Here is a 27871-nt window from a genome sequence, read left to right as displayed (position 1 = left end):
ATGATGTTCGCATGGGTGTACGATCCGATAGTGATGTCGTTTCTTCTTCTCTTTACTAGCCTATCCTGCTTCTTTGGTTTGTGATTGTATTTTTGACAGGGGATATTTTTTTTCTGTAAATCTTCTGCCTGTTTGTTCTTGGTTATTTATAATTTAGCTTATGATATCTTTAGGTTATGATTTTGATTTACATTTGTACTATTTTTGTTAGATTGCTTGTTTTTTTGTTTCAGCGGTCTCTCATATAACCTCAATTGTGTTGGAAGAGACCTAAAGCAACAAACAAACAAACAAAAAAAAAATATTATCGTCATTATTTTATTATCATTATCATTAGTATTATAATTATTATCTCATCATCATGATTATTATTATATTATTATTATATTATTATTATTATTATTATTATTATTATTATTATTATTTTTATTATTAATTATAATATAATTATATTATTGAAATAAATAGATGTATATTATATGATCAGCTTTATACACGCAGCACAGTGTAGCTTTGATCAAGTCACCTCGCTTTAGCTCACTTTGCAGCAGTGCACTGCGACTGATGCCTTGGTTATTACCATCTTCCATTGGAGTTGACGCGAAAGACAAATTTCCTCGTTGGGATGAGTAATGAGTAAAGGAAATTTTTATTTTATTTATCTGGCCTTGGACACCCCTATTTTCAGAGTAGAAATCTAAGACCTAATAGTGATAGAACAATCTTATCTAAATCTAAAACATCTTGCAAAATTGGTGAACAATCTTTTGAATTTTCGGCACCTCATTTTTGGAATGCTCTCCCTTTGAATATTAGAAGTGCTGACATATTATCAGCTTTCAAACCTAAATTGAAAACTCTCCTTATGATTTCTATTTTGTAAATGATGCTTTGCCTATCATGTGTGTAAAATGTTTATTGCTATGAAAGTAATTGAAATTGTTATATTTTATTTTTCATTGTATTTCTTTATTTATCTTAATGTAAAGTGCCTAGAGTCTGATGAAATCGAGGTAACTGGGTGGGGTGCCGACCTCCCACTTGCTGTGTCATCTATACTCCTATAACTGTCTTCCAATTGCTTTCTGTCTTTGTCTTGGAATGAGATTACTTAGTTTTGTCCTGACCCTGTCCGGAGTCCTTGGCTGGGAGGGAAACGGTCGAATGTATAGTTATAGTTTTGGGAGATGGTATTTTTTTCATTGTAAATCATCTCTCTGTTATGCACAGTTATTTTTTTATATTTAACATTTGATTTGTAAACATTATTTAACATTTGATTTGTAAACATTTGAGTGTATTCCTCCTAGTGGAATATCGTGCTGGTGTCTGGGTGAGACTTAGGTGATCTCAAACTAAGTACACTGATAGTGTGCTCTTGGAATCTACATCTGTTCCTTATTTGAACCATTCCCATTTGTCTTACTTTTTTCTCCTTTTATTTGTACATCTAGAATGTTTTCACTATCCAATTTTCTTCCTTTTTACTGGTGCTGATATGACCTAAATGTGTTGCAAGGACAGTAAAACCCTTTAAAATTAAAAATAAATAAAAATAAATCGGAGTAAGGCACTATTTTTTATTATGATTTATTTTTATTATTGTACTGTCACCTCTTATTTTACCAACATCATTTCCACAGTTTCATTCATTGTATTACCAGGGCAGAATTATGCCTTGGTGATAAAGTAAATGAAACTGGAAACATAGGCAAAATAAGAGGTGAGACTTGTATAATAATTCAAGCTCCTTAAATGGTCTAGCACTCTAAAGATTCTCTATATTATATATATTTCACTTTCAGATTTGGGTTTTGAAACGTACTCTAAGGCATTGATACTGAACATTATTAATGACATAACACTAAATTTGAGTCGTCTTGCCATGGACAAAGGCAAGGCTAGAGATTGCCTCACCTGTTGTCTCCAATCTCTTGTTGTCTGTGACAAGAAAGGTCTGAGACCGGAGCTTGTTTGTGTTAACCACCTTCTGCTTAAAAGAGCACAGCTGAGCTCTGAACTTGGGGATAGACGGACTGCTTTGAAAGATTTACAGTTAGCGAAAAAGTTAAATCCTTCACAGCCTGAGGTAAAATATTATCCTTCAATATGATAAGAATTGATGATTATTATTACATTATGCAGTGGCCATCTGATTCCAAGAATTAACTTGAATGTTTATGCATGTCATCTTCTTCACCGTTCAGCCAAACGCTAGCAACAACTCCTAGAGAATGGGGCCCGATAATGGCAGCGATCCAGCCCCCGGATGTCCGGAGGGAGACGATTACGGGAAACTGGCTGAGTAAGATCAAAGAGAGAGGGAATGGGGATACCCCTCTGATGCGCATAATGGACGGCGCCCCTGTTTCGAGCCGAAATAAGTCCCAGCAACCCTTGTACGTAGAATCCCTGACTACGTCTAGAGCTGCACATACGAGATGGAAGTCGGTTTGGACGAATTCATTCCCTCATGGGGGCGAGGACGTAACCTCTAAGCTTGGTGAGAAGTTGCCAGGCTTTGATACCAGTAAGAGAAGACACTGGGTGACTGAGAATCGGCTTCGGTCGAGGAGCTGCCTCACGGCCAGTGCGCTTCATCAGTGGGGTCTTTCTGACTGTCCATCATGTACCCGCTGTGGACAAGAACCTGAGACGGCAGAGCATCTAGTCGAATGGTATGTTGTGACGATGCTACCTGGCGGGTTTGCGACGGTCCACAAATGCGGACCAGACTTTGCTGATTGGGTCGATCATCATAACATAGTAGTGTGAAAACCATAAGAGGCTGCTGCCAAAGCTGGATTCTGGGTGGGGTTCCTGACCTCCCATAGTGTTTGGGGAGGCACTTACTGTGACTTCTATCCCCCCATATCTGTATTCCAACATGCTTTCTGTATTTGTTTTGGAATGAAGATTACTTGGTTTTGTCCTGGCCCCTGGCTGGACACCTTGACTGAGATGGTAAAATATTTAATTTAGTTTTAGGATAGGATTTTTTTTCCTTGTATTATTAGTTATGTTTTCTGTTTTGGATATATTCAATAAGATTTTGAGTGTATTCCTTTTAGTGGGATCCTGCGCTGGTGTCTGGACGAGACTTAAAGGTGATCTCAAACTAAGTACACTGATAGTGTTCTCTTGTAATCTACACCTGCTGTTCCCTATTTTGGACCAGTTACCTTGCCTTACATTTTATTGGGTGCTTAAAATTTGTAATGCTAGATGTCTTTGACTATCCCATTTTTTTTTCTTTTTTACTGGCGCTGATATGACCCAACTGTGTTGCCAGCACCATAAAACCCTTTTAAAAAACCCAAAAAAACAAAGAATTGGATAGAGATTTTGATTGATATTTAAAAAATAAAATTCTAGATCTTCTCTTCTTCAAGTACCAAGTCTGTGCCAGACATCGGTGATCATGATACGCCATTCATCTCTCTGATCAGATAACCTCAGAAAACTAATTTTACTCTTCTCTTTCTTTGTCACCCAGCCGTTCAAACTATTCAAATATGTTTTTCTTGGTCTACCTTTACTCTTTTAACCTTCTATCTTTCCTGTGAGAGCAAGATGTTCAATACATTTCTAGATAAAAGCACTAAAATAGAGAGAAAGAATTCAGGGGAGTTTAAATTGATTGCAGGATTATTCTGTATAGGATCTTGAAGCATGGAACAACCTATTGGCTCTGATTTGTCACTTAGCCTGTAAACGTGTCTTTGATGCATAAGATAGAAAGAAACTGGATCTATTCCTGTATAAAGCCCGTCTAGTGCATGTATTGGAAGAATGTGATTTGCTACCATAAGCTGATTTTGCACAGCAAGTCCTTGAAAGACAACTCATGAGAAACATTGTCATCTCGGATGAAGCAACCTTATGCATGTCCCGGCATGTATGCAAACAAGGTTCGATTTTGGAGCAAAGAAAAACCTAATGAAGTTATCAAAGGTCGCTGTAACTAGCCAGAAGTCGATGTATGCTGTGCGCTGACCAGGGAAAGAGTGGTCAGTCCTTTTTGTTTTGATGATAGCAACAAATTCTCTGGCCATGTTAGAATTGTATTTAGTTTCCTGACTTGACAGTCTTCAACCATTCTCAAATTGATAAAACTGGTCCAATTTCCTGGCCTCCAAGATCATCTAATTTAACCTACTTGAGTTTGTATTTTTAATGGGGACGTATGACGCACAGAGTATTTAATACCCCTGTGTGAGACGTGTCACCTGAAGACAAAAATAAGAGAAGCCATCATATTAATTACTCATGCTGCTGTTGGAAGAGTTGGAGAAGTGCTTGCAGCTTTTTATTTAAAATATGCGACTTTGTGGTCTTGTCTTCAGACTTGAAGGTCCAGGTTTCGAGTCATGCTTTTAGTGGCGTATAGTTGAGTCCTTGGAAAAGGCTCTAAACTCACATTCTCTCACTGTACTCTGGTGGAAAATGAGTACCTGACCATTAACAGCACTGATTCTGTGGGGGAGAAAAAATTGTAATACTGCCTAAAAGCTGTCATGTCTTGTCCTACATGTTAAATTTATCTGTTGGGGAAGGACCCTTTGTAAAGCAATTTGAGCACGTTTAGTGGATATTGTGCTGTAAAAATGCTCAAGTTAGTTTAGTTAAAATGACATTTGTTATGTGGAGCTTTAAATTTGACGATTGTGTAAACTTCAATCTAACAGAAGAAAAAAAAAACAAAAAAACTATGGGTTAAAATTATGGGTTAATATGTTGAAAGCCAAATTGATATTGTTATTACCGTTTCTAAGTTGTTCAAACTTGAAATGTGTCAATAATATAATAACAAAACACACACACACTATATCTGTGTTAGAGAGGACATTTTATTGTCAACCATGGCCTGAAAAAAACAACATATGATTAATATGTTCATTTACATGTCATTTCAGGTATGGTTAGGCTTGATGGAACAAACTTTGGCCCTAGGAATGTGGCACATGGCCTTTAATGTAGCTGTCGAGTTACTGTCCAGGCATCATTCTTTATGGGATAAATGGCACGTTTTGTTTTGTGCAGCTGTTGCTGCAATGGTGACAGCATTATCAAATCTTTCAGGTAATTTTCGTAATTAATTTCATAATTGTTGTCATCGCCATTTAACATCAGAGCTGCCAACTTCTGCCTTATCTTGGAATTTTCCAGTGGTGCCAATCTTATGTAAAAATGCATTTATTACATTTTTCTGAGACAAATTATAGGCATAGTATCAAAGCTAGTGTTTTTAGTTTTTGCATGTTAATGGTAGTTGAACAAAACTATCTATGTACATGCTGATTTCCAATTTTGAAAAATAGCAAAAATCTCTAGGATTGAGTGAGTTAAGCATTTAGTTCATTGTATGCATTTATCCGAGGATCATAAGCATTATTATATTTCATTTATTTACTTAACACTTTAATCTGTTTGTTGACCCAAAAGTTCATACAGGGAGTTCAAGATAATATATGGCTGGATCATATTAGATTTATACATGGATTCTAGTAGTCTATGTTATTTATATAGTCTACAAAGAGAGAGAGTTTATTCATTGATTTAAATATTGATCATAGTATTGCAGGTATTGTCTTATTGCCCGTCATCAGATTTAGTGCTAATCATATTTTTTTGAAGAATTGTACACATTTTTTCAAAATCTCACTTATTTTGGTTCTCCATTGTACACATTTTAATGGGCTAGGCTTGGCAGCTCTGATTTTCATGCTGTGTCAGAATTTGTAAAAAAAATCCTTGCAGGATTTTATAAAATCCTGTTTTGCCCTGATCTTTTTTTTTTTTTCAATGACGATTTAGTAATACTTGATAAGTACTATGACTAACCTGAGAGTCTTTTGTTTGTAGCATTATTTTATTGATACTCGGTGACCAAGACTTTGATTTCCTATTGTCGATAATAAAAAGAGCAGAGAAATGCCAGAGACCAAGAGAGAATAAAACCTTTTGAGGATATGGGGAGTGGAACCCATGACCCAACAGTTAGGGCACCTCCGCAAAGGTTTATTATTCTCTATTGCCCTCTGACACTCCTCTATTCACTTCGTTTCTTGTCGTTATCAACACTTAAGTGCCTGCTCCACTCACCATCTTCCTTTGTCTCATTATTTTAATGTATCAAGACGGATACAAGAGTAATTGTGGGAATAAACATTACCATTTCTTGAATGCATTTCTGTTAAGAAGGATTGTGAGGAGTGGGGGGGTTCCTGATTTTTAAGTCAAAGTCTTATTAAATGTTATAGTTATAGCAGTCTTTGATTTAATGACACCGACCGAGGGATGTCAGCCCTGCAATATTTCTTTTTCTTGTGCTTTCCACCACCAAGTGATGGCAGAGAAAAATATTTTGCAGACAGACATGCCAAATTTCTACTACTACAACCCACCTATACCATATTAAAGTCACTATCACTACAACTACAACCACCATGTTAAAGTCACTATCACTACGACTACAACCACCACCACCATATTAACGTCACTATCACTACGACTACAACCACCACCACCATGTTAACGTCACTATCACTACGACTACAACCACCACCACCATGTTAACGTCACTATCACTACGACTACAACCACCACCACCATGTTAACGTCACTATCACTACGACTACAACCACCACCACCATGTTAACGTCACTATCACTACGACTACAACCACCACCACCATGTTAACGTCACTATCACTACGACTACAACCACCACCATGTTAACGTCACTATCACTACGACTACAACCACCACCACCATGTTAACGTCACTATCACTACGACTACAACCACCACCACCATGTTAACGTCACTATCACTACGACTACAACCACCACCATGTTAACGTCACTATCACTACTACTACAACCACCACCACCATGTTAACGTTACTATCACTACGACTACAACCACCACCACCATGATTCACGCTCACACCACCGTTAACTCACTATCACTACGACTACAACCACCACACACCACCACGTTAACGTCACTATCACTATGACTACAACCACCACCATGTTAACGTCACTATCACTACGACTACAACAACCACCACCACCACCACCACGTTAACATCACTATCACTACGACTACAACCACCACCATGTTAACGTCACTATCACTACGACTACAACCACCACCACCATGTTAACGTCACTATCACTACGACTACAACCCACCACCATGTTAACGTCACTATCAGTACTACTACAACCACCACCATGTTAACGTCACTATCACTACGACTACAACAAACACCACCATGTTAACGTCACTATCACTATGACTACAACAACCACCACCATGTTAACGTCACTATCACTACGACTACAACCACCACCACCATGTTAACGTCACTATCACTACGACTACAACCACCACACCATGTTAACGTCACTATCAGTACACTACAACCACCACCATGTTAACGTCACTATCACTAGACTACAACCACACCACCACATGTTAACGTCACTATCACTATGACTTAACAACCACCACCATGTTAACGTCACTATCACTACGACTACAACCACCACCACCATGTTAACGTCACTATCACTACGACTACAACCACCACCACCATGTTAACGTCACTATCACTACGACTACAACCACCACCACCATGTTAACGTCACTATCAGTACTACAACACCACCACCATGTTAACGTCACTATCACTATGACTACAACCACCACCACCATGTTAACGTCACTATCACTATGACTACAACAACCCACCACGCTAACGTCACTATCACTACGACTACAACCACCCCACCATGTTAACGTCACATAACTACTACTACAACCACCACCACCATATTAACATCACTATCACTACTACTACAACCACCACCACCACATCAACATTACTACTACTACTACTACTACTACTACTACAACCACCTTGAACTACGGTTTCTTCGAATGTTTTTGTATGTCCCAAGGAGTTCGCGGAAACTGTGCTGGAGTGTAACAGTTTTTTAGGAGATGATTTTGGGGGTTTTTGTTATTGTTAAATCCTTCGTCTAATGATGCATGTTATTGTCACATTTAATATTTTATTAACACTTTAGTGTGTCTTGTTTGGTGAAGGGGATGATAGCTCAGTTGGTAGAGCACTCAATTCACACCCAAAGGGACATTGATTGATCCCAGGTGCAGTCCAGATTTTTTGTGACCCCTCCCACCCCCTGTCTTCCCATCAACAGTGATTTGTTAACTGGATCTTTTAAATCTGGTGAAAAGTACTCTGGAAGGTAAATTTAAATTCAGCTTTATATAGCGCAATATCCACTAAATGTGCTCAAAGCGCTTTACAAAGGATAGCAAGCAATTACTTTTGTCAGTTTTATGCTATAGATACCAAAGTAAACTCTGACTCCATGAACTTATTGGCTCTGAAGGACTTTTTATTTCATTTTTTTATTTATTTGGTGAAGAACAGCAGTGTTGCTGATTTCAGCTTTTACCTGTGCAAGGTTGTTTTTTTTTTTGTTTTTTTTTTTGCTTTTGAATGACAAATAATTTTTTTTTAATTATTAGTTTTTAATTTTGCTTTGTACGATAGTTTCTGCTTTGAAGGAGATCCCTGGAGGTCAGGAGTTGTACTGGGTAGAGGATTCAAGGGTTTGGAAAGAAATTGTTGGTGCTTTTTACCAGGAAAACAAGTATGACGAAATAGGCATCATCACAGTGGGGCTGTGCGACAACTTCATTGGGGCCAAGATCCCTTCAGTTCGTATCATAAGGGCTGCATCAATTCCAGGAATAAAATTTCCAGACATTGATGTTGGAAGAATTCTTTTCCATTTCAATACCAGAGGTTTGTTGTCTGCTTAATTGTCTTTTGGGTAATAATAATTATAATAATAATTATAATAATAATAATAATAATAATAATAATAATAATTATAATAATAGTAATTATAATAATAATAATAGTAACAATAATAATAATAATAGCAATAATAATGAGAATAATAATAATAATACTTTATTCATCAAAAGGAAATTTTTTGTACAGACTTGTTGAACAGATATGATAATAAGTAAGCAAATAATTAGTTGGTATAAGTTTGTATAATGTGAAAGTGATAATTAATGTGTAACTTGATTTGTATATTGAGTATTATAAATTTGTGTTTAAATAAGTTTAGATCAGTTATAAAAAATTGAAAATTTGAAGTTAATTTTTTTTTTAATTGAATAAAATGCGATGATATTATATGGTTTTTGTTTAAAATCAAAGTTGTATAAGTTGTAAGGTCTATTCCTTAGAATTATTTCTACTTAAAAAACCTGATTTATTTTAAATTATTTTATAAATTGAATTATATATATTTTTATAAATTAGTTTAATAAGTCTAGTTCTAATATATAGTTTTCCTTTTGTAAATGAATGTTTTATTGTTATTATTATTATTATTATTATTATTATTATTATTATTATTATTATTATTATTATTATTATTATTATTATTATTATTATTATTATTATTATTATTATTATCATTATTGTTCTTTTGATTATTATTATCATTATTATCATTATCATCATCATCATATGAGCTGAAAAAATGACATAAGTATGAAAAGGAGACTTTATTGCATCACCCGGGCACAAGGACTATCATTGCAAATAATTGAGTGAAGATTAATTCAATGTTGGTTCGTGTCCTTGTTAATAAGCCTTTTCATACAAGGATTACGCTGATCAAACAGTAACATCTCCCATTAATGATCTGAATGTATTTGGTTTTCACCAAAAGGCAGAGACAGGGTTGCCCTGTTGTTCCTGAACATTTGGTAGTAGTATTATATGGCTACACTTAAATTATTTTTAAAAATAAGAAATTGAGCATATATATATGTGTATATATACCAAGGACAACTATACTGAAAGGACTGACATATGGAATCTTCAGCCCCCGCTAGTGGGGGCCAACTAAAAATATATAAAATTCAAACCAAAATAACAGCAGGGGCATTATATGGCAAGATCTACCTTTTTAGAGAATGATTGTGAATTCTGGGTCCAAAAAAATATTTAATGATTATTATTATTATTATTATTATTATTATTATTATTATCAGCAGTGAATAAGAGTAGCCGAGGAACGGAAAGGATGAGTAGTTAGATATTCAAAAAACTGACCTTATAGTGATTGATTCAGGATGATTTCTTTAGAAGCTTGATGAATGAATGTACATGTAAAGTGAGCATGAGGGTGAACAATTAGATAAAGAGAAAAGGAGATGTACAATATCAACAAAGGGAGGTAATCTGTGGAGGATGATCCCAAGAAAAATATGAATACCAAAATATCTACTAAGGGATGCGCTACATAGATCGTAGTTGTTAATTAGGATCTCTCGAATTGATTAATTTTTTAAATTTTGTGAACACTATTTCATCCCTATAAGGGACGATCGGTCTGCCAGGTAGAATTTTCATTGGAAAACCTGCAGACCAATGTCTTTCACAAATAACAAATTCTGTCAGTTGTGGTTCAATATCATCATGAGGAAGGAGTTTGTTAAACCATGTTTCCCGTTCTGGTTCCTTTTTAGGCAATCTGAACACACATTTGTTGGCTTTATTGTAGTTATCATTGCAATTCGCAACACCACAATTTTCCCCATATTGAATTTGCTATCAAATCAATTCCATGAACATCAGACCCACAAGAGGCAAAAGTTCATGTGAGGCAAAACATTCGGAGTACTGGTTCATTCCATATAGTCAATGGAGTAGCATCAGATTCATAGTTCCATTCCATTCCATAGTCACAGAGTTTTAATGAATAAAGTAACTTATCAGATCAATGAGACAGAACTATATATTCAGAGTACAATAGTTGGATTTTTGATAAGGGGCGCGCCTTTTTCTTCTTTTTCTCAGCTGCAAAAATTTGTATGAACCTTTGGATCATTCTGTCTGAATAAAAAATATTTTTCACTAATTTTAAAACAACAGGAAAGTATTTCGCTTATTACAGCTATATTAAAATCGATAACTGGTAAGGATCGGAACCCAAATATGATTATAGTGTCAAAAATATGATTTTCCGCTTATCCATTTTGAAAGAAATTGTTAAAATGGAATGTTCAGTAAATTGAAACTTATATGATGTTCGTACAGAATCCGAATTTGAAGGAACGACAGACCTGCTTACATTTTATAACAATCAATATCCGTTATCGATGAATACAAATGAAAGTGAACATTACGCGCTTCCAACATTATTTTGATTTCAAATTTTTGATAAATAGCTTGTTATTTATGCCAAAGAGGATTACATAAATTTAATGTAGACCAATCAAAAGTAGAAATTCATCAATTTATGATAGTGTTTCCTCAAATATGTGCTTGTGTTCAACAACAACGTAACAACAATAACATGCGAAACTCAGGGTTGATTGTGAAATTCCAATTCCATAGCTGTCCTCTTTAATGGCTTATCGATAGATACAAGTAGACTTCTTTTCACAGCTTTACGAGAGAGGAACCGATAGAGATTCCATATCATATCATGTTGTTTAAGAGCTTATAAGAATGACAATGAAGCCTTCAATTAAAAACTATATTGCGTATAAATTTAAACATAAATCAATTTTGTCCCTTTACAATAACTAAAATTACTCTATGATTTTAAAAAAATTATTATGATCGTTATTTTTTTTCTTAATTATTACCAAGTAAATCTCTCCCTCTTATATATTGTTATATTTGTTGTTTTGAATATATAATGCAAGCATTTGAGTTTGTTCCTCTTTATTGGATCCTGTGCTTGTATCTGGATGAGATTTCTAGATGATCTCAAGACTATGCATAATAATAATATGCTCTTGGAATCAAAATCTATTTCCTAATTGTACCATTCCCCTTCGTCTTACTTTTCTTGTGTGCTTTTAATTGTCAATCTAGAATTTTTTGGCCCATCTTCTTCCTTTTTACTGGCACTGATATGACGTAAATTTGTTGTAAGCACTGTAAAACCCTTAAAAACAAAATAGAAGAAAACAACAACACACCAATCTCAATCATTTTGTCCATAGTAACCAATTATTTTTTTTTATTTGATCCTTTTTGACACAGGCATTAAAAAATGGCATCTGAAAATGGGAGAATTTTTCATTCAACGAGATGCAGATATTCATACAATCTCAAAGAAGTTCAACATGCCTCTGTTGATGGCCATGGTTATGCTCAGTTTACATGCAGGTGAGATAAATCTCTTTTCAGTTAATTTACGGGACTGATCTTTTATGCATTTTTGTTTTGTTCAGCATCACTCAATAATCAATAGCTGCTTGAAGTCGTTTTATGCACTCAGCCAAATACCTTTCGTCTGCAATTGTGAAAATACCCCTACCCCTCAAAATAAATCTTAACATATTAATCAGTTTGCTACCTAGCTCCAAATTAGGAATTTTTTGGGTTTTTTTTTTTTTTTTTTTTACATTTTTAGGTATTTCAAAAATCAGACTTTCAACTTATACCACTTTTAACGTGAAAAATTGGATAAAATCTCTTCATTTTAGGGCATATCTAATGAAAAATATCTTCCCATATCAAAATTTATCCCTAGCTAAAAATAGATCCATGAGCTCAGACATCCATGTTGTTAAACTAAAACCCTAGTATATCAGACTATGTATTTGTCCAATAATTGGAAATTCCCACATCTGATAGGTACCACTAAAGCAGGATAGAATTTTCTCTTACAGCTTTAACTGCTTTTTTTTTCTCAAATTGTAATTTTTTGACATATAAAAGTATATTACTACAGTTTAAAGCCTTAAAACATGGTGAGATTTTCAAAAGTTGATTTGTTAAAAAAAAAATTTAGTCAATTTTTATGCTTTTTTTTTCACCTTCCTGGAGTTACACATTGAATAAGATGAAGCCTTGTGTAATTTTTAAGACAACACAATAATCTATTCACAGACGAGTTTTTATTGCTATTTACATACCAGAAAAAAATTAGTTTGGATAAAATTTGAATAAAATCCAAACAAATCAACACAGTAACATCAAACTTTACAGAAGTAATAAGAAGTTTATTGGATTACCTGTGTCAATGTTTGAAGCAGATCCGTTGGTTGTAACAGTGATTACAGGACATGCTCCAGATGTCTATTTCTATCCAGACACGTTTTGATGCGTCGCGCAATATCGCGTTGACAGTGTTCTTTTGAAATTTCTCTTGATGCACTCGTGGTGGCATTCTTTAACTCTAAAATTTTTTCTAAGTTTCCCACACTCACATTGTCTTTTAAATATCCCCACAAATGAAAGTCAAAGGGATTCAGATCAGGACTATTTGCTGTCCAGTCATGCTCTGTCCCACGACTGATTAGTCCATTCACAAAAAATTAGCAGTAGCAAAAAATATCTTCTTTATTAAAAAATAAAATTCTATATACTTGATCATTATTTAATCCTATTCACTTAATAGCTAATGATTCAATTAGTAGCTAGTGATTCACTTAACAGCTAATGATTCATGATAAATATGAAAAAAGTTTGTTGTATGCTTACAAATGCGATGAATATCTTATAGTTGGTAAGGAGAGGATTCATTCAAACAAGCAATACAAAGCTTTGATTTGCCATTTATGCTTTCCCAGATACCCCAAGTTTCTTAGAGCTGGTGTGGAACAAACTTGAACCACACCAGTTTGATGAGGTAGACACCAATAAGGAAACAGCTTACCATTATCTAGCCAGGCAGATGGCCAAGGTAGAGAATAGACGTCTGACCAAAACAGCTGAAATTCTTTGTGATCAGCTGTTGTCCCACGGCTGTCTTCCTGTGCTCCACAACAAGGATGGCAAAATTGCCCCCGGATTCCTTCCAAAGGGTTCCAAACTACGCTTGATGATGACCAATGCCATTGAACAACCATGTGAGTTTGAGTTATGTCTAAGGATTTATTATTTATTATTTATTATTCCCTTTATTCATTCCTCCCACAGGGGAAATTTGTCTTTTGGGTTTATTCCAAAAGACTGGAAGACTGGAATAACCCAGGCATCAACCGCAGTGCAGCGCTGCAACTGAGCCAGGGCGATTTGACTGGCTCAATGCCACACAGCGGAGCAGACATTCAAACTCGGTACATTTTAAGTACAAAGTAAAGACCGTACCGCTGAGCCACACTGCCCTATAAGTTGGGCTTTTCTAAAATGTCCTGAAAGAAAAGATGAAATACCTGCCAATGGTCACATTTGTTTTTGTTTTTGTTTTTTTCATATTAGAAGTCTCTGCAGGAAGATAAGAAACTGATTTTTTTTTTTTTAAATGTCCATGTCGCTGCACTTAGAAGGCTTTCAATTTTTTGATTTCGTAATGGGTACTATGATATATGTATTCATCTATGTGGTGATGGCTGAGTTTAAAACCTATGGAATTCATCCGATCTATCTCTTTTAAACTTTGAATTCTTTTAAAATGACCACATTTAGAATGAATGAAATGCAAATTGATAGATTTTTATTATTTATTATTGCCATTTACCTATAAAATAATATTTGGTGATTAAAAAAAAAAAAGCAACATTGCGTTTTACATTGCGTTAAAGTATAGGATAAAGATCTGAAAAAATGTGTGTGAAAACAGTGCCAGACCAGTAATCAGGAGGTCTGAGGTTCGATCCACGGCGAATAAAACTAACTTAATTTTTGACTCTTTAGTTTTTGCTTTGATCTTGCTGTATCCCCCGTGCCACCCACTGTGCATCTTCCCCTGTCGCCCATTCCACTCCCCTGATCACAGGCAAATCACTGATAACAGGGAACTTCACCTGTCACAAGTGATTAATTACCTGCACCTTCGTCAGTTGAAACAAGGGGAGGTAAGCGAGGACCGAAAACAAGGGTGATATTGTCAAAAAATTCATAAGAAATGCACTCCTTACATCACTTAATACTGGAAACCTATGTGTCACACACAATTTCTTCTTATTTTTTTTTAATATTTTAAATTTCTGTCGTAATTATATATATTTTTGTTAAGTGCCAATTGGATTATAAAGCAGATAAGAATATTTCAAATTAGTGAGTGAAATTGTTCTGTCCACCGTATATCATTGATTAAAATATTTTTAAAACATGTTTTGTCACCATGAGGGTCATATTTTCTTACACCCTCAAATAATTCAATAAATTTGCAATTAGTATGTCCAAGAAGTACGCTTAATTCACACGAAATAAAAAAGTTATGATTATTTAAAATCTGGGCAATCCGTTGTGTGAAATAACATTATTATTTTTGGTTGAGTGATTTTATTTTTTTATATTAATTTTATTTGTGGTACTGAAATAATTTTTTTGTACTTCAGACAAGGATGGAACATTCTCTTGAAACTCATATAACAAAACTAAATAATCTATGTTGACTTTGTGGCAAAAGATGTTTGAAAAGAGGAGGTGGGAGAAGCAATTTAAAAAGATAAAGAAAAAATTGCATGACATGAAAGAATGTAAATAAAGTATCATCGGACCAGTTAGAAAAGCAATACAAAATGTTTTAGATCAGAATAAAATTGTCAGACAAGCATTTCAAGGTGGCCACTTCATTGCCAATCACTGCCACAAATACATAAAGAAAGTAATCTACAGACACCTTACAAAGACAGCTATACATGCAGTTAGTACAAACACCCAAAGAGACACCCTAATCACGAAAATAATTCAACTTGAGATCAAATATAATACTTTAAATGACAGCTACAGCGATGTACATAAATTAGTATCCCATTCAAATCCCATGTCATCAGAAGAAATTAAAAGAGCAGAGGAAGCCGTCGCAAGGTATTTGCAGAATTACAGAGAAGCATTCCCTCACTCAATTACCCCCAAATTACATATATTGGAAATGCACTGCATTTACTGGTTGAAGCGATATAAGATAGGTTTAGGATTCCATGGCGAGCAAGGTGGTCAACTGCTCCATTCTAGCATAGGGAAGATTGAAAAAAGAGCAGGAGGACTTCGAAGTGAAAAAGCAAAATTGTCTTTCACAATGGAAACATCATTGCTTCAAGTTGAACCAGACGTCAGTACTTCATAAAGGCCCCTAATAATAATCCTAAATATTAGAATGATATCTCTCCTTTCTGGTTGGTGTTGAAAATAGATGAGAAACTATTGTTAAACTTGTTTATTTGTTTTCATAATGGTGTTGCATGCATTGTGATTAGACATGAAACTTTGTTAGTTGTGATGTGTGAAAATAGAAGAGAGAGAGTGATAGAAATATTTCTTAGTAAATTTATTACTGACAATGTGATCGGGAACGTGACAGACCATAGAATTTATATTATTAATTAATGAAATATGTCATCAAGTGAATCTTATTCATAAGGAATGATTGGATATCAGTTTTATAAGACACACACTAACACATACCTTCCAGTCATCACTGTGACTGGCTAATTTGTGGACAGGATACTGGTGGATTTGATAAGGAGTTACCACAATATCAAGACCTCTCACAGGACTGCCAGGTCTGAACAGGCCATAAAACTTACATACACTTTTTCCTCATTCTCTTCTGCTTCTGATTATCCCAAAATTATTTGCCTGTACGGTGACTTATGCTATTTATTCACATGTTTCTTACCAATTATAGTTATGATCTTGCATTGAATTATAGTACAACTCGTGGAGAGTGGCGTTGTAAAACCATTCGGTTCATAGCCATACAAATGGTATGACAATATTCTTTACATTATGAAGAACAAGAATATATGAATAAGAAAAAGTTACGTCAACGGATTATTGAGCAACGATTATTTGAAAATATCAATAAAATGCAGAATCGGAGAGAAAAAATACAGGGAGCGAAAATGCCGATGCCGGTAGCATGATGAGTCATCGACCTGTCACAACTTGATTAATTACCCTCCCACTGGTGGAGCGCTGGCTCAAACTAAAAGTTCGAGTTTTAGTCGCCGTCGATCCCCGTCGAGGCAAGCTGATTTTTTGGATTTTTAATTATTATATTTTCTTCTCTTTTTCTTTCTTTATTTGTCTGGCTTTGTTTCATACACACTTTTTCAGATATTTATCTGACACCAGTACCTGCTCCTTAATTGTCAATATGATGAAATAAGAGGCCTACATTTACATTTTGATTGAACCCGACCAGTTACTATGGTACAGTCTGTAAACTGACAACTCAGTTGTGCCATTTAAAAATACAACTAATAAATAATATAATGGTTCTGTATATTTGTATTAACTCACTCAATCCTAGAGACTTTTGCTACTTTTCAAAATTGTAAAAAAATATATTAAAAATGAGCATGTACATAGTTTTATTCAAGTACCACTAACAAGTAAAAACTAAAAACATTATCTTTGATACTACGCCTGTAATGTGTCTCAGAAAAATTGTAATAAATAGGCATGGGGTAGAAGTAACCCGGGTAAACTACGGATATAGTCGGTGTTCGGGTTGAGTGAGTTAATGAATCAGTAAGAAATAGTCACTGACTGGTGGGGTAATTTAGTCCTACCGTAATGGGCGGGAAGCACTTAGTGTGATTTCTATCCCTTTCTATGGCTGATTTCCTTCTTGCTCTCTGTCTTTGTCTTGGAATGAGATTACTTGGTTTTGTCCTAGCCTTGGAATTTTTTGTTGTTAAGATCATACATTGTTATACATTTTGGAGATGATATTTTTCTCCTTTCTTTATTTATTTTTTTAGCTTTTTTTATATAGCGCAATATCTACTAAATGTGCTCAAAGCGTTTTACAAGGGGTCTCTGGTCAACAGCAACATTTAACATGTAGGACGGGACATGTAAATCATCTCTCTGTTAGGTAAAAACAAAAAGTCCTTCAGAGTCACTAGGCCCATGGAGCCGGAGTTTATCGCTGTTTCTATAGCGTGAAACGGACAATAGCAATTGCTTGCAATCCTTTGGATAGGTTGCTAGTTTATTGCAAAGTACTTTCAGCCAGATCTAATAGACCCAGATACCCAATCACAGCTGGGTGGACAGGGGGGGGGGGGGGGGGGGGTCAGAAAACAATCTAAAAAATTCCTCCCAATTTCACAACTCAATCATGTGATCTCACGAAAAATCGGAGGGTGTCAATTTAGGTCACTGATCTAGATCAACTTGGTCATACCACAACCATTATTACAACCACTACCATTTTGTCATAACCCTTGCCAACCACAACATTATTATTTTCCCTACTATCAAATCATCATCATCATCAATACTTGCAGCATAGATTTGCATTGACATGACATAACATAACATATCATATGTTATGAGTTGCTTATGATATTCTGCTCTATTCCACACCTGCTTAATAACCTGGCAAATGCTTCGTTTCTTTACATTCCATGATCTTATTTCTTACAGAAAGATCATGCCAAATATCACTCTGCCGTCTACTGATTTTACAAAAAAGTAATGTATTTATGTTTGTTTTTTTTGGTTTTTTTGGGGGGTTTTTTTTTTTGTTGGCTGAAGAAGGGTTTTGAGCTCGAAACATTATTTTTGTTAATTTTTTTTTTGTTTTAAAGCTGTTTTAAGTTATATTGATTTTTATTTATTACTTTTCTTAGATTGTATCCTTTATACAAGTTACAGCCAAATATATTGAATTGAATTACTTAATTTCTGTGCCTGATGTATATCTTTTGAATTTCTTTACAGTCGAGGGCCTGGTGAAAAGAGTGAAAGATCTGACAAGTTTTGGTGACAAAAGAAAAAAGAATGAAGAGTATAAGGATGCAATTGCATTGTATGAGATGGTGGTGGGTATCCAGAAATCCTACCGCTACGGATTTGAGATGGAGGCAGCCGGGCCACTTTTGAAACTAGCCATTGCTTATTTCAAAATGGGATCTTTTGACAAGTGCCACATCAATGCCGTCAAATGTTGCCGCGTTGAAAAAGAATTTGGTGAGGTATGCAATGAGTATGTGTCATTATTATTGCTGGATGAAGACCCTTGGCTATCGTTGTAGTGCAGTGCAGCCCGAGGGCTGAGCAGTACAGTGTCTCATCTTGCTACAAAAATCTAACAATGTTAAGCGAGGTCAGTGGCCAGATGAATGCAATTGATCGTGGAAAATTCTGGTTACAAAGTTGTGTAAGGTTTTTTACACACATTACCTCACTCGACTCAGGTGTGAATGAATGCCTGGCTACTGGTAGTGATGGATATTGTAAGAGTGTTATTACAAAAAGGAAGCCTGGTAGGGGTCTAGTACTGTATGAAATATAATTATCATTCCATATAGCTAGCTTGGGAAATAAATGAGACAATGTGAGGTGCAATGGGCTTGTTAAATTCGTGGAAGTGTGTTATTTGAATGTTCATATTCATTTTTATTACAGGGCAGTTTGTGAAGAGGGGGGGGGGGGTGTCTCTTGCAGTATTTTCTATCTCTCTCAGTTTCTTTTATACGTTTACCCTTTCAGTGTGAATTTATGTACTTGTAATTAGACCATTTGGTTTTACCAAGGACCTGCTTTGAGTCTTTTCTGAATGAAGAACAGATGAATGCAGCATGGCATTCTTCGCACATTGGGCACACCTAGTTCAATGCCCTCACTGTGGTGTGTACTCCTTTCGAACTTTGTGCCGCTGCACTGTGGCTGATATCAGGACTTTATTCCAGTCTTCCCCTGTGATATACCTGGGGGGAAAAAATCCCTTTTTGGGGTGAATAAGAGAATTTTATCTTTTTAATTTTGTCATAAATATTATTTTTTATAATATGTAAACAACTCACTTATTCTTAATTTGATCAAAACAATAATATTAATTATCAGGGTGTCCAGGCAAGTCGGGTTTTGGTCGGATAAGTCAGATTTTGGTCGGATAACAGATCTGTAAGTCGGATAAATCAAAATTGGTGGCCGGTAAAATTGACGCAGGCCAGCAGTTGCAAATGTCAGATCAGATCAGAGCAAATATCAGGTTCTATATCAGAGCTTATAAGCCTGTTAACATTGAAAATGCTCACTTTGCCTAAAGTTTAAAGCAATTAATTGTGAATAAAACTCCAACTATCATTCCTATAATGCGAAACACTCAACGGATATTGATGCCTCTATCTATGAGTCTGTTCAGTTTAGCGGCACATGTATCAGTTTGCGTTATTGCAGGGGTAAGGGATGAAGGGAGTCGGCATGTGAAGATGAAACAATCGATGACATAGTACATGTGAGTGTCACAGGGTGCTGGAGCTTGTCGGGCAGGTGTTTTTAACCCCTTAACAGTGCTGCTGATTTTTTTTTGTTTCATCTATTATTTTTTTAAATGGAGAATAAACAGTTTTTACCAAGAGAGCAGTAAGAATACTGTGACTTGGACTTCAATTATCTATCATTGCATTGCAGTTACTTGTCTTTTGATGAAAACGGTGATCTGGTGTTGAGTCAAAGTAAGATCGAATTACGCCTTTAAAGGGGTACATTGTTTATGTGGTTTACTCTTTTTTTCTTTTTTTCTAAAATTCATTTTTTTTTCTTTTCCAACTCAGTTACTGTTTCTTTTTATAAGCCAGGTAGGATTGTCACAGGATGCTGGACGGTGCGTGTTGGTGCAATTAATCCTTTACCAGTGATTTTTTGTTTTCAAATAATAGTTTCCTTTTATATTATTTTTAATTCAGACTAAATTATTTCCACCATTAGAGCAGTATGAATATCGCGACTCAGGCTTCAATCAAACTATAATTGCATTGCCGTTATTTGTCTTTAGATGAAAACGGTTAAATCAAAGCAAGATTGAAATCTTAAGTTGTTGGGGTTTTTTTTTTCAAACATGGCTTTGCTGGGGGGGTTTTTTGGGGTGCGGGAGGGGGGTGGATTTTTTTTTTACTGCCTGGCAAGCAGATTGCTCTACACACATGCACAAATAACACGAGGCATCGAGGTCTCGTTTTGTGCCATGGCAGCAAACCAGATCGAGAGACATTCCCATAAAAGAGAACAATTCTTGCTACAGCTCTACCACATACACCAATCAAAGGATTGATAGGTACTTTAATAAAAATGGACAACTTGACCAATTTCCAGACTTGAAGAAAATAATAAATCTTATATTAATATTGTCCAATTGCAATGCAGATGAGGAAAGCTGATATTTTGTCAACAAGAAAACGGCAATAGAAAACCTTGTTGAAGAGTCATTGATGGCAGACACTTTACTTGCCAATTCATTAATGGAGGGAAAGTTTCTGAGGTGGTGACATCCCCTTACCTACTGAAATCACGCAGCAGAGAATTGCTCGGGTATTCTAATGCCCTGAAAGAGAAGAAAGAGAGCAAGGATATTCTGGAAAAAGAAGCCATCAGAAAAAGAAAATGATAAGATGAAGTGATGCAGCTAAAGATTTAAAAAAAGTTACTTCGAAATGGCATAGATAATCTGATCAAAACTGCAGATGGCTTTGTTGAAAAAGCTGAAAAGTCATCCTCAACAATGTAACATGATCTTTTGGTCAGGGGCAATGCACATAGAAGAGGCTGAAAATGTAGAAATAAGGATATTCTTGCTTCAGTAATAGCAAGGAAAGAAAAGTAGTTAGACTAGAAACTTAGTCTGCTATTGTGTATATAAGTTAATGGAATCTAAAAACTGATTGTGTAAATAGAATAGAATATTTTAGTGTGTATGTGTATAATGTAGTGAAGGTAGGCTGAATATATATCTTGATATGAGGAATCAAAATTGCTGAGCTACTTGGCATAGTCAGTCTCGAGCTATGATGTCCTGAATTGTCCTTGCTTAGGAATTCCCTCAAATGGTAAAGATTGATTGTATTATAAGTAAATGTCTGGAAATTTACTACTTCGTGTCATTTTGTAATGTATGATTGCGATAAATTGTGGTAGCGTTTTACTTGGGCTGGTAGGATTTTTAAACATCGATGACTCCAACATTGTGGTAAATATTAAAATAATATATATATGTATATGTAGTGTGTTCTCATTGCGTGTATGTGTGCGTGTGTGTGTGTGTGTATATATATATATATATATATATATATATATATATATATATATATATATATATATAATATATATATCATAATAAGGGTGTCCAGGTATCAGAGCCATTAAAAAATCCTACATTATGATGAATCACCGAGTCGAAAGTGCATCCAATAAAATTTACATTCAAAACTACTATTTCAGGTGTCTGGCAAAACATTTTACTGGCTTGCAATGTCCAATGAAAAGATCGGCAAATTTGGGGATGCTTTTATTGATTACATGGAGGGTTACACTCATCAGAAAACCAAGAATGACCAACTGTTGATGCTGAAGGAAGGGCTCAAGCTTTTGCCAAAGATTTCGGGTCATGGTAAAATCTTTACATTACGAGAATTAATACCTTAATCTGCTATTAAATCGAATGAATTGAATTAAATATGAATACTTCATTTATTGCGGTTTCCATCGGATAATGAATATGTAAGATTGTTGTTGGTTGTTTCATTTGAAATGCTTCTGTTCAGTTTTATCGATCTTTGTCTTTGTGGAACTATTACAGAAGTGTTAAAAGATTGGAGGAGTTGATATGAATATAGCAAAATTAGCTCTTGTTAAAATAAAAAGATTTGCCATTAAATTGAAAATAAAGCAATATTTCCAATTAATTTTCATTTAATCTGGAAAGAGGGAAACAAAACAACAAATGCATTTTAAAAATAACTAATATCAATAAAAACTGAAACGTTTTTTTAATTGTTATACTTTTGTCCCTCTTCCCCCAAATCCAGAGAATTCATTCAAAATTTCAGTCGCAGCTTTTCCACAAATTTGGGAGATGCCCAACAACTGGGACCAGATTGTGGAAGTTGTCAACAAGAATAAGATGTGGTCAGCACTGAAGGTGTTTTACCTTGGGCCGCCTTATAAGGCAGAAGGCGAGTATATTACAGCACTGGGGCTGTTTACAAGATGTGGGGGGGGGGAAGGGGTCCTTTAATTTCCCATGATGGGCAGCAGAAGGTCTCTTGTTGTGTCTTATGTCCCCTTATATCTGTTTTCCAAGTTGTTTTCTGTCTTCGTCTCGGAATGGGATTGCTTGTTTTTGCCCTGGCCCTTGCTGGAGTCTTTATCTGAGAGGAAACAGTCAAATGTTTTGGGAGATGATTTTTTTTTTTTTGTTGTTGTTTTCTTGTAAATCATCTCTCTGTCATATATTGTGAGTGTATTCCTCTTAGTGGGATCCTGTGTTGGTGGAAAAAGGATACCTTTACTTCTAATTTTAGAATTTGTTCACCATCCCATTTTCTTTCTTTTTGCCGGCACTGAAATGACCTAAATATGTTGCAACTGCCTGAAAACCCTTAAAACCAAAATCAAAAACAAAGATATGCGGCTTGGATTAAGTTTATGTTTTTCTTGAGTAGGATAAATACAGTTTCACAAAATGCATTGTCCAAAAATTTTATGTTGCCGAAAATTTCAACTTTAAACTCATTTCATAGCACCAGCTTCAGTCTTGTCAAAGTGATACTAGGCTGCTAGAAGCTGTGGACTGTAAAAAGTAATAAACAGAAATGAATATAACAGCTTCAAAAAAGAACAAAATACCAAACACGGAATGTTTCGGGCTCAAAACCCTTTTTCAGCTAACAACAAAAACAAAGGCATAAATACATTCATGTCTTTATTGTTTTTTGTTGTTAGCCGAAGAAGGGTTTTGAGCTCAAAACGTTCCGTGTTTGGTATTTTGTTCTTTTTCTGAAACTGTTATATTCATTTTTGTTTATTACTTTTTACAGTCTGACAAATGATCAGTTTGACAAAGTGGATCACATATTTATAATAACAAGAAATGAAGTGAGTAGAGATGTGCTACAGGAAAATTAAGATCTTTTTATAAACTTTTGCGGCGATGTGGAGTCGAACCCATGACCTGACTGTTAAGGCACCTCTGCTTGGCCAATAGAGGGATGCTCTACAATTGACGCCATTCACCACTGGTCGAACATCCAGTATGAAATGATAAATGCTACCATATGGATCCATATTTCCATTTCAGACAACTCCAGTTGTCCGATAGGCGTCCTTTTTGTACCAACACTCTTACAATATCCGTCAACTGCCAAGTACTTATTCACACCTGAATCTAGTGGGGTAATGTGTGTAAAGGGCCTGACCCAGGGACACAACTTCAGGACCAGAATTTCCATAGCTGAGTCCTAGGAGAAGGCTCTTTACTCACATTCTGTCACCGTACTCAGGTGTAAAATGAGTACCTGGCCATTAACAGCGTTGTCTGTGTCCGAAAAAAATGTAATATCGCCTAACAGGCGTCATGTCCCGTCCTACATGTTGAATGTTGCTGTTGCCCAGGGACCCCTTGTAAAGTGCTATGAGCACGTTTAGTGGATATTGCGCTATATAAAAAAGCTCAATTAATTAATTAATTTTTATGTGTCACATTCCCCTCAGATAAGCTTTTCTGAATGTTTTTGTCTTTGTGCAGCTATGTGGTATTGTGATATGACACTTGCTTTCGGATCGGAAGGTCCTGGGTTTGAACCTTGCTCGACGCATAGTTGAGTCCTTGGAGAAGGCTCTTTACTCACATTCTCTCACCATACTCAGGTGTAAAATGAGTATCTGGCCATTAACAGCGTAGTCTCTGTCCCAAAAAATTGTAACATCGCCTCACAGGCGTCATATCCCGTCCTAAATGTTAAATGTTGCTGTTGGCCAGGGACCCCTTGTAAAGCGCTTTGAGCACATTTAGTGGATATTGCGCTATATATAAAGCTAAAAAAAAAAAGCTCAATTTGTTTGTCACATTCCTAATACCAGATTGTCGAAGAGGTCTCCTCTGGGACAAGCGAGCATCTGAGATAGACCTTCACTCTGTATGGGAAGTTTTGGATGATGACTCCATTCCTCGTCTCCTTTTGGCCCTTTTGCAAAGGGGAGCTAACTACAATACACTTTCATCTGATCCCTCCGAAGGATTTCATGCTGTTGTCCGATTTTGTGCTCTTACAAGTAAACTTTTCTTGATTATTTTTTCTAAATAGATGGGTAGGAGCTAATCAAGAAAAAGCTTCGGTTTTAGTTTAGTTCTAAAGCTGAAATCTATATGTTATGTTTTAGGAGAGTAACATATGATAACATAACGTGGCTAAAGGCTTAATTTAGGACTTAAAAATGTCTTTGAAATGAAGGGTACAGATCTATTAACTCTTTGAGTGCTGATATTATATTTGCACTTCCGTCACACTTGATTGAGGCAGCATGAGAATGACAAGCTAAGACAAAGCATTATTCGAATTCGTCTCAAAATCTCAATTAAAATACCCCCCCCCTAGGGCCAATTGAATGTTCTGATGAAAGAAATTATACCATTGGTTCAATTGATAGTATTTTTGTAGAAAGTTGGATTGGATTATTATTTTTGCCTTTGAAGACCAGCCACGCTGTGCGGCCATTGGCCAGTAGGACAGATTCTGCTCTGGTCATACAGTGTGGCCGGTGGCACTGAAAGAGTTAATCATATCATCAATGAATCATTAAACCAATGAGCAAGAAATATTACTGGTCATATTATTAAAGTCTTAGACATTACAACTTGTAATGTGACCTCTTAAAGCAACTATTATTATTGTACTATCATAATTAGATTGAATTTAATTGATTGATATTTACTGTATTTGTTTTTCTTGACTCTATATGAATCCTTGATTTGGCTATGAATTGTTATTGTTGTTATTATTTTATTTTTTTATTTTTTCACTTAAAATTGATATTTATATTGTAAAGTGCCCAGAGCTTGTTTTTACACGAGAATGAGCGCTATATAAATGTGTATTATTATTATTATTATTATTATTGATAATGCTTTATGTTTGTTTTTTTTTTGTTTTTTGGTTGTTTTTTTTTTGCTATTGGTTGTCAATTGTTTTTATGGTTAGTTCTGGGTGGGGTTCCTGACCTCCCATAGTGGGCAGAGAGGTCCATACTTCTATCCCTTTATGTCTGTTTTCAAACTTGCTTTCTGTCTTTGCCTTGGAATGAGATTACTTGGTTTTGTCCTGGCCCTAGCCGGAGTCCTGGTTGGAGGAAACAGTCAAATGCATAGTTATTGTTTTGGGAGATGATATTTTTTTCCTTGTAAATCATCTCTCCATTATGTATTATTGTATTTGTTATTTTTGTATTATGTATAATGTAAGCATTTGAGTGTATTCCTCTTTGTTGGATTTTGTACTTGTGTCCGGATGAGACTTATAGGTGATCTCAGACTAAGTACATTGGTGGTATGCTCTTGGAATCTACATCTGATCCCTATTTGTTCCCAGTTCCCCTATGTCTTACCTTCTCTTGGGTGCTTTAATTGTAATTCTAGAACTTTTTACTATCCCATTTTCTTCCTTTTTACTGGCGCTGATATGACCTTAATGTGTTGCAAGTGCCGTAAAACTCTTAAAAACAAAACAAAACAATTTTTATGGTTAGTTGATGGATATTGCTGTCTACAAACTTGTTTTTTTAAAGTTGAGGATGTTTTTTTTTTAGATTTTTGTAGGATTTTTCTTCATCCTTCTTTTCATTAATAAAAATGTTTATTTGTTTTGTTTTGTTTGAATTTTTATTTATTTTATTATTATTATCATTATTATTATTATTATTATTATTATTATTATTATTATTATTATTATTATTATTATTATTATCATCATTATTATTATCATTCATCATCATCATCATTGTCATCATCATCATCATCATTATTATTATTATTATTATTATTATTAATTTTTATTATTATCATTATTTTTATTATTTAAATCTCTAGATGACACAGAAGTCCTCAAGCATGTTCTAGGAAACCAAAAATCCTCCAGCGCGTTGGTCAACAAGCCTGATATGAATAAGATGACTCCGCTTCACAGTCTCAGTCAACTCAAGAATAAAAAGTACATTATTGTCTTGGATATATATCAAATAATAAGTGAACCACTGCTTCTAAACGGTGTTATGTTAGGGCGATTATGATGCTGAAAATTGAATTTATAGTCGGTTTATAACAAGTGTGGTCATGGTAATATGATTAGAACCAAAAGTCTGTGGTGTCGGAGTTTATCCTGGTTTCTATAGTGTGTTAGGGTCAGGGTTAAGGTTAGGGTTAGAGTACGATGAGAGAATAAAAGTAAGGATTCTTTTCCAAGGACTCAATTATGCACTACTAGTGGAACTCGAACCATGGACCTTTCATTCTGAAGGCGAGTGTCAGAGTTTATCCTGGTTTCTATAGTGTGTTAGGGTCAGGGTTAGAGTACGATGAGAGAATACGAGTAAGGATTCTTTTCCAAGGACTCAATTATGCACTACTAGTGGAACTCGAACCATGGACCTTTCATTCTGAAGGCGAGTGTCAGAGTTTATCCTGGTTTCTATAGTGTGTTAGGGTCAGGGTTAAGGTTAGGGTTAGAGTACGATGAGAGAATACGAGTAAGGATTCTTTTCCAAGGACTCAATTATGCACTACTAGTGGAACTCGAACCATGGACCTTTCATTCTGAAGGCTAGTGTCATACGACAAGATCACATAAGCGCACAATGATGATTGGGGATGCTATGTCTTACTGGATAAAGCATTGTGTAACACTAACACTTAGGGCGGGGGAGGGGGAGGGGGGAGTGGCTTTGAATGAGCCCTGCTTGTCTTTTTCATGAACAAGAGACTGACCCTCTGTCACTCACTTTTGGGGAGATGATATTTTTTTTCCCTTGTAAATCATCTCTATATTATGTATTGTTAAATTTGTTGATTTGAATAGATAATGTAAACATTTGAGTGTGTTTCTCTAAGT

At 35.3% G+C, this 27871-nt stretch overlaps 1 protein-coding gene across 6 annotated transcripts in view; it reads left to right on the top strand.

Annotated features, from left to right (window-relative positions):
• Positions 1 to 27871, top strand: part of LOC144980141 (TPR and ankyrin repeat-containing protein 1-like) — a 110545-nt gene that overhangs the window by 6085 nt on the left and 76589 nt on the right. For all 6 annotated transcript variants that reach the window (XM_078927697.1, XM_078927695.1, XM_078927698.1 and 3 more), the window contains 10 exons: positions 1806 to 2089; positions 4917 to 5082; positions 8595 to 8849; positions 12126 to 12251; positions 13661 to 13939; positions 18714 to 18967; positions 22212 to 22380; positions 22799 to 22945; positions 24852 to 25043; positions 26854 to 26974. In XM_078927697.1, coding sequence (XP_078783823.1) covers positions 1806 to 2089; positions 4917 to 5082; positions 8595 to 8849; positions 12126 to 12251; positions 13661 to 13939; positions 18714 to 18967; positions 22212 to 22380; positions 22799 to 22945; positions 24852 to 25043; positions 26854 to 26974 — 1993 coding nt within the window. The remainder of the gene's footprint in view (positions 1 to 1805; positions 2090 to 4916; positions 5083 to 8594; positions 8850 to 12125; positions 12252 to 13660; positions 13940 to 18713; positions 18968 to 22211; positions 22381 to 22798; positions 22946 to 24851; positions 25044 to 26853; positions 26975 to 27871) is intronic.

Source organism: Berghia stephanieae, chromosome 9, assembly GCF_034508935.2.
Source record: "Berghia stephanieae isolate SIO BIC M18660-M18661 chromosome 9, UCSD_Bste_1.3, whole genome shotgun sequence".
NCBI lineage: Eukaryota > Metazoa > Mollusca > Gastropoda > Nudibranchia > Aeolidiidae > Berghia > Berghia stephanieae.
Note: the sequence above shows the minus strand (reverse complement) of the source record. Positions and strands in the feature narration are given on the sequence as shown.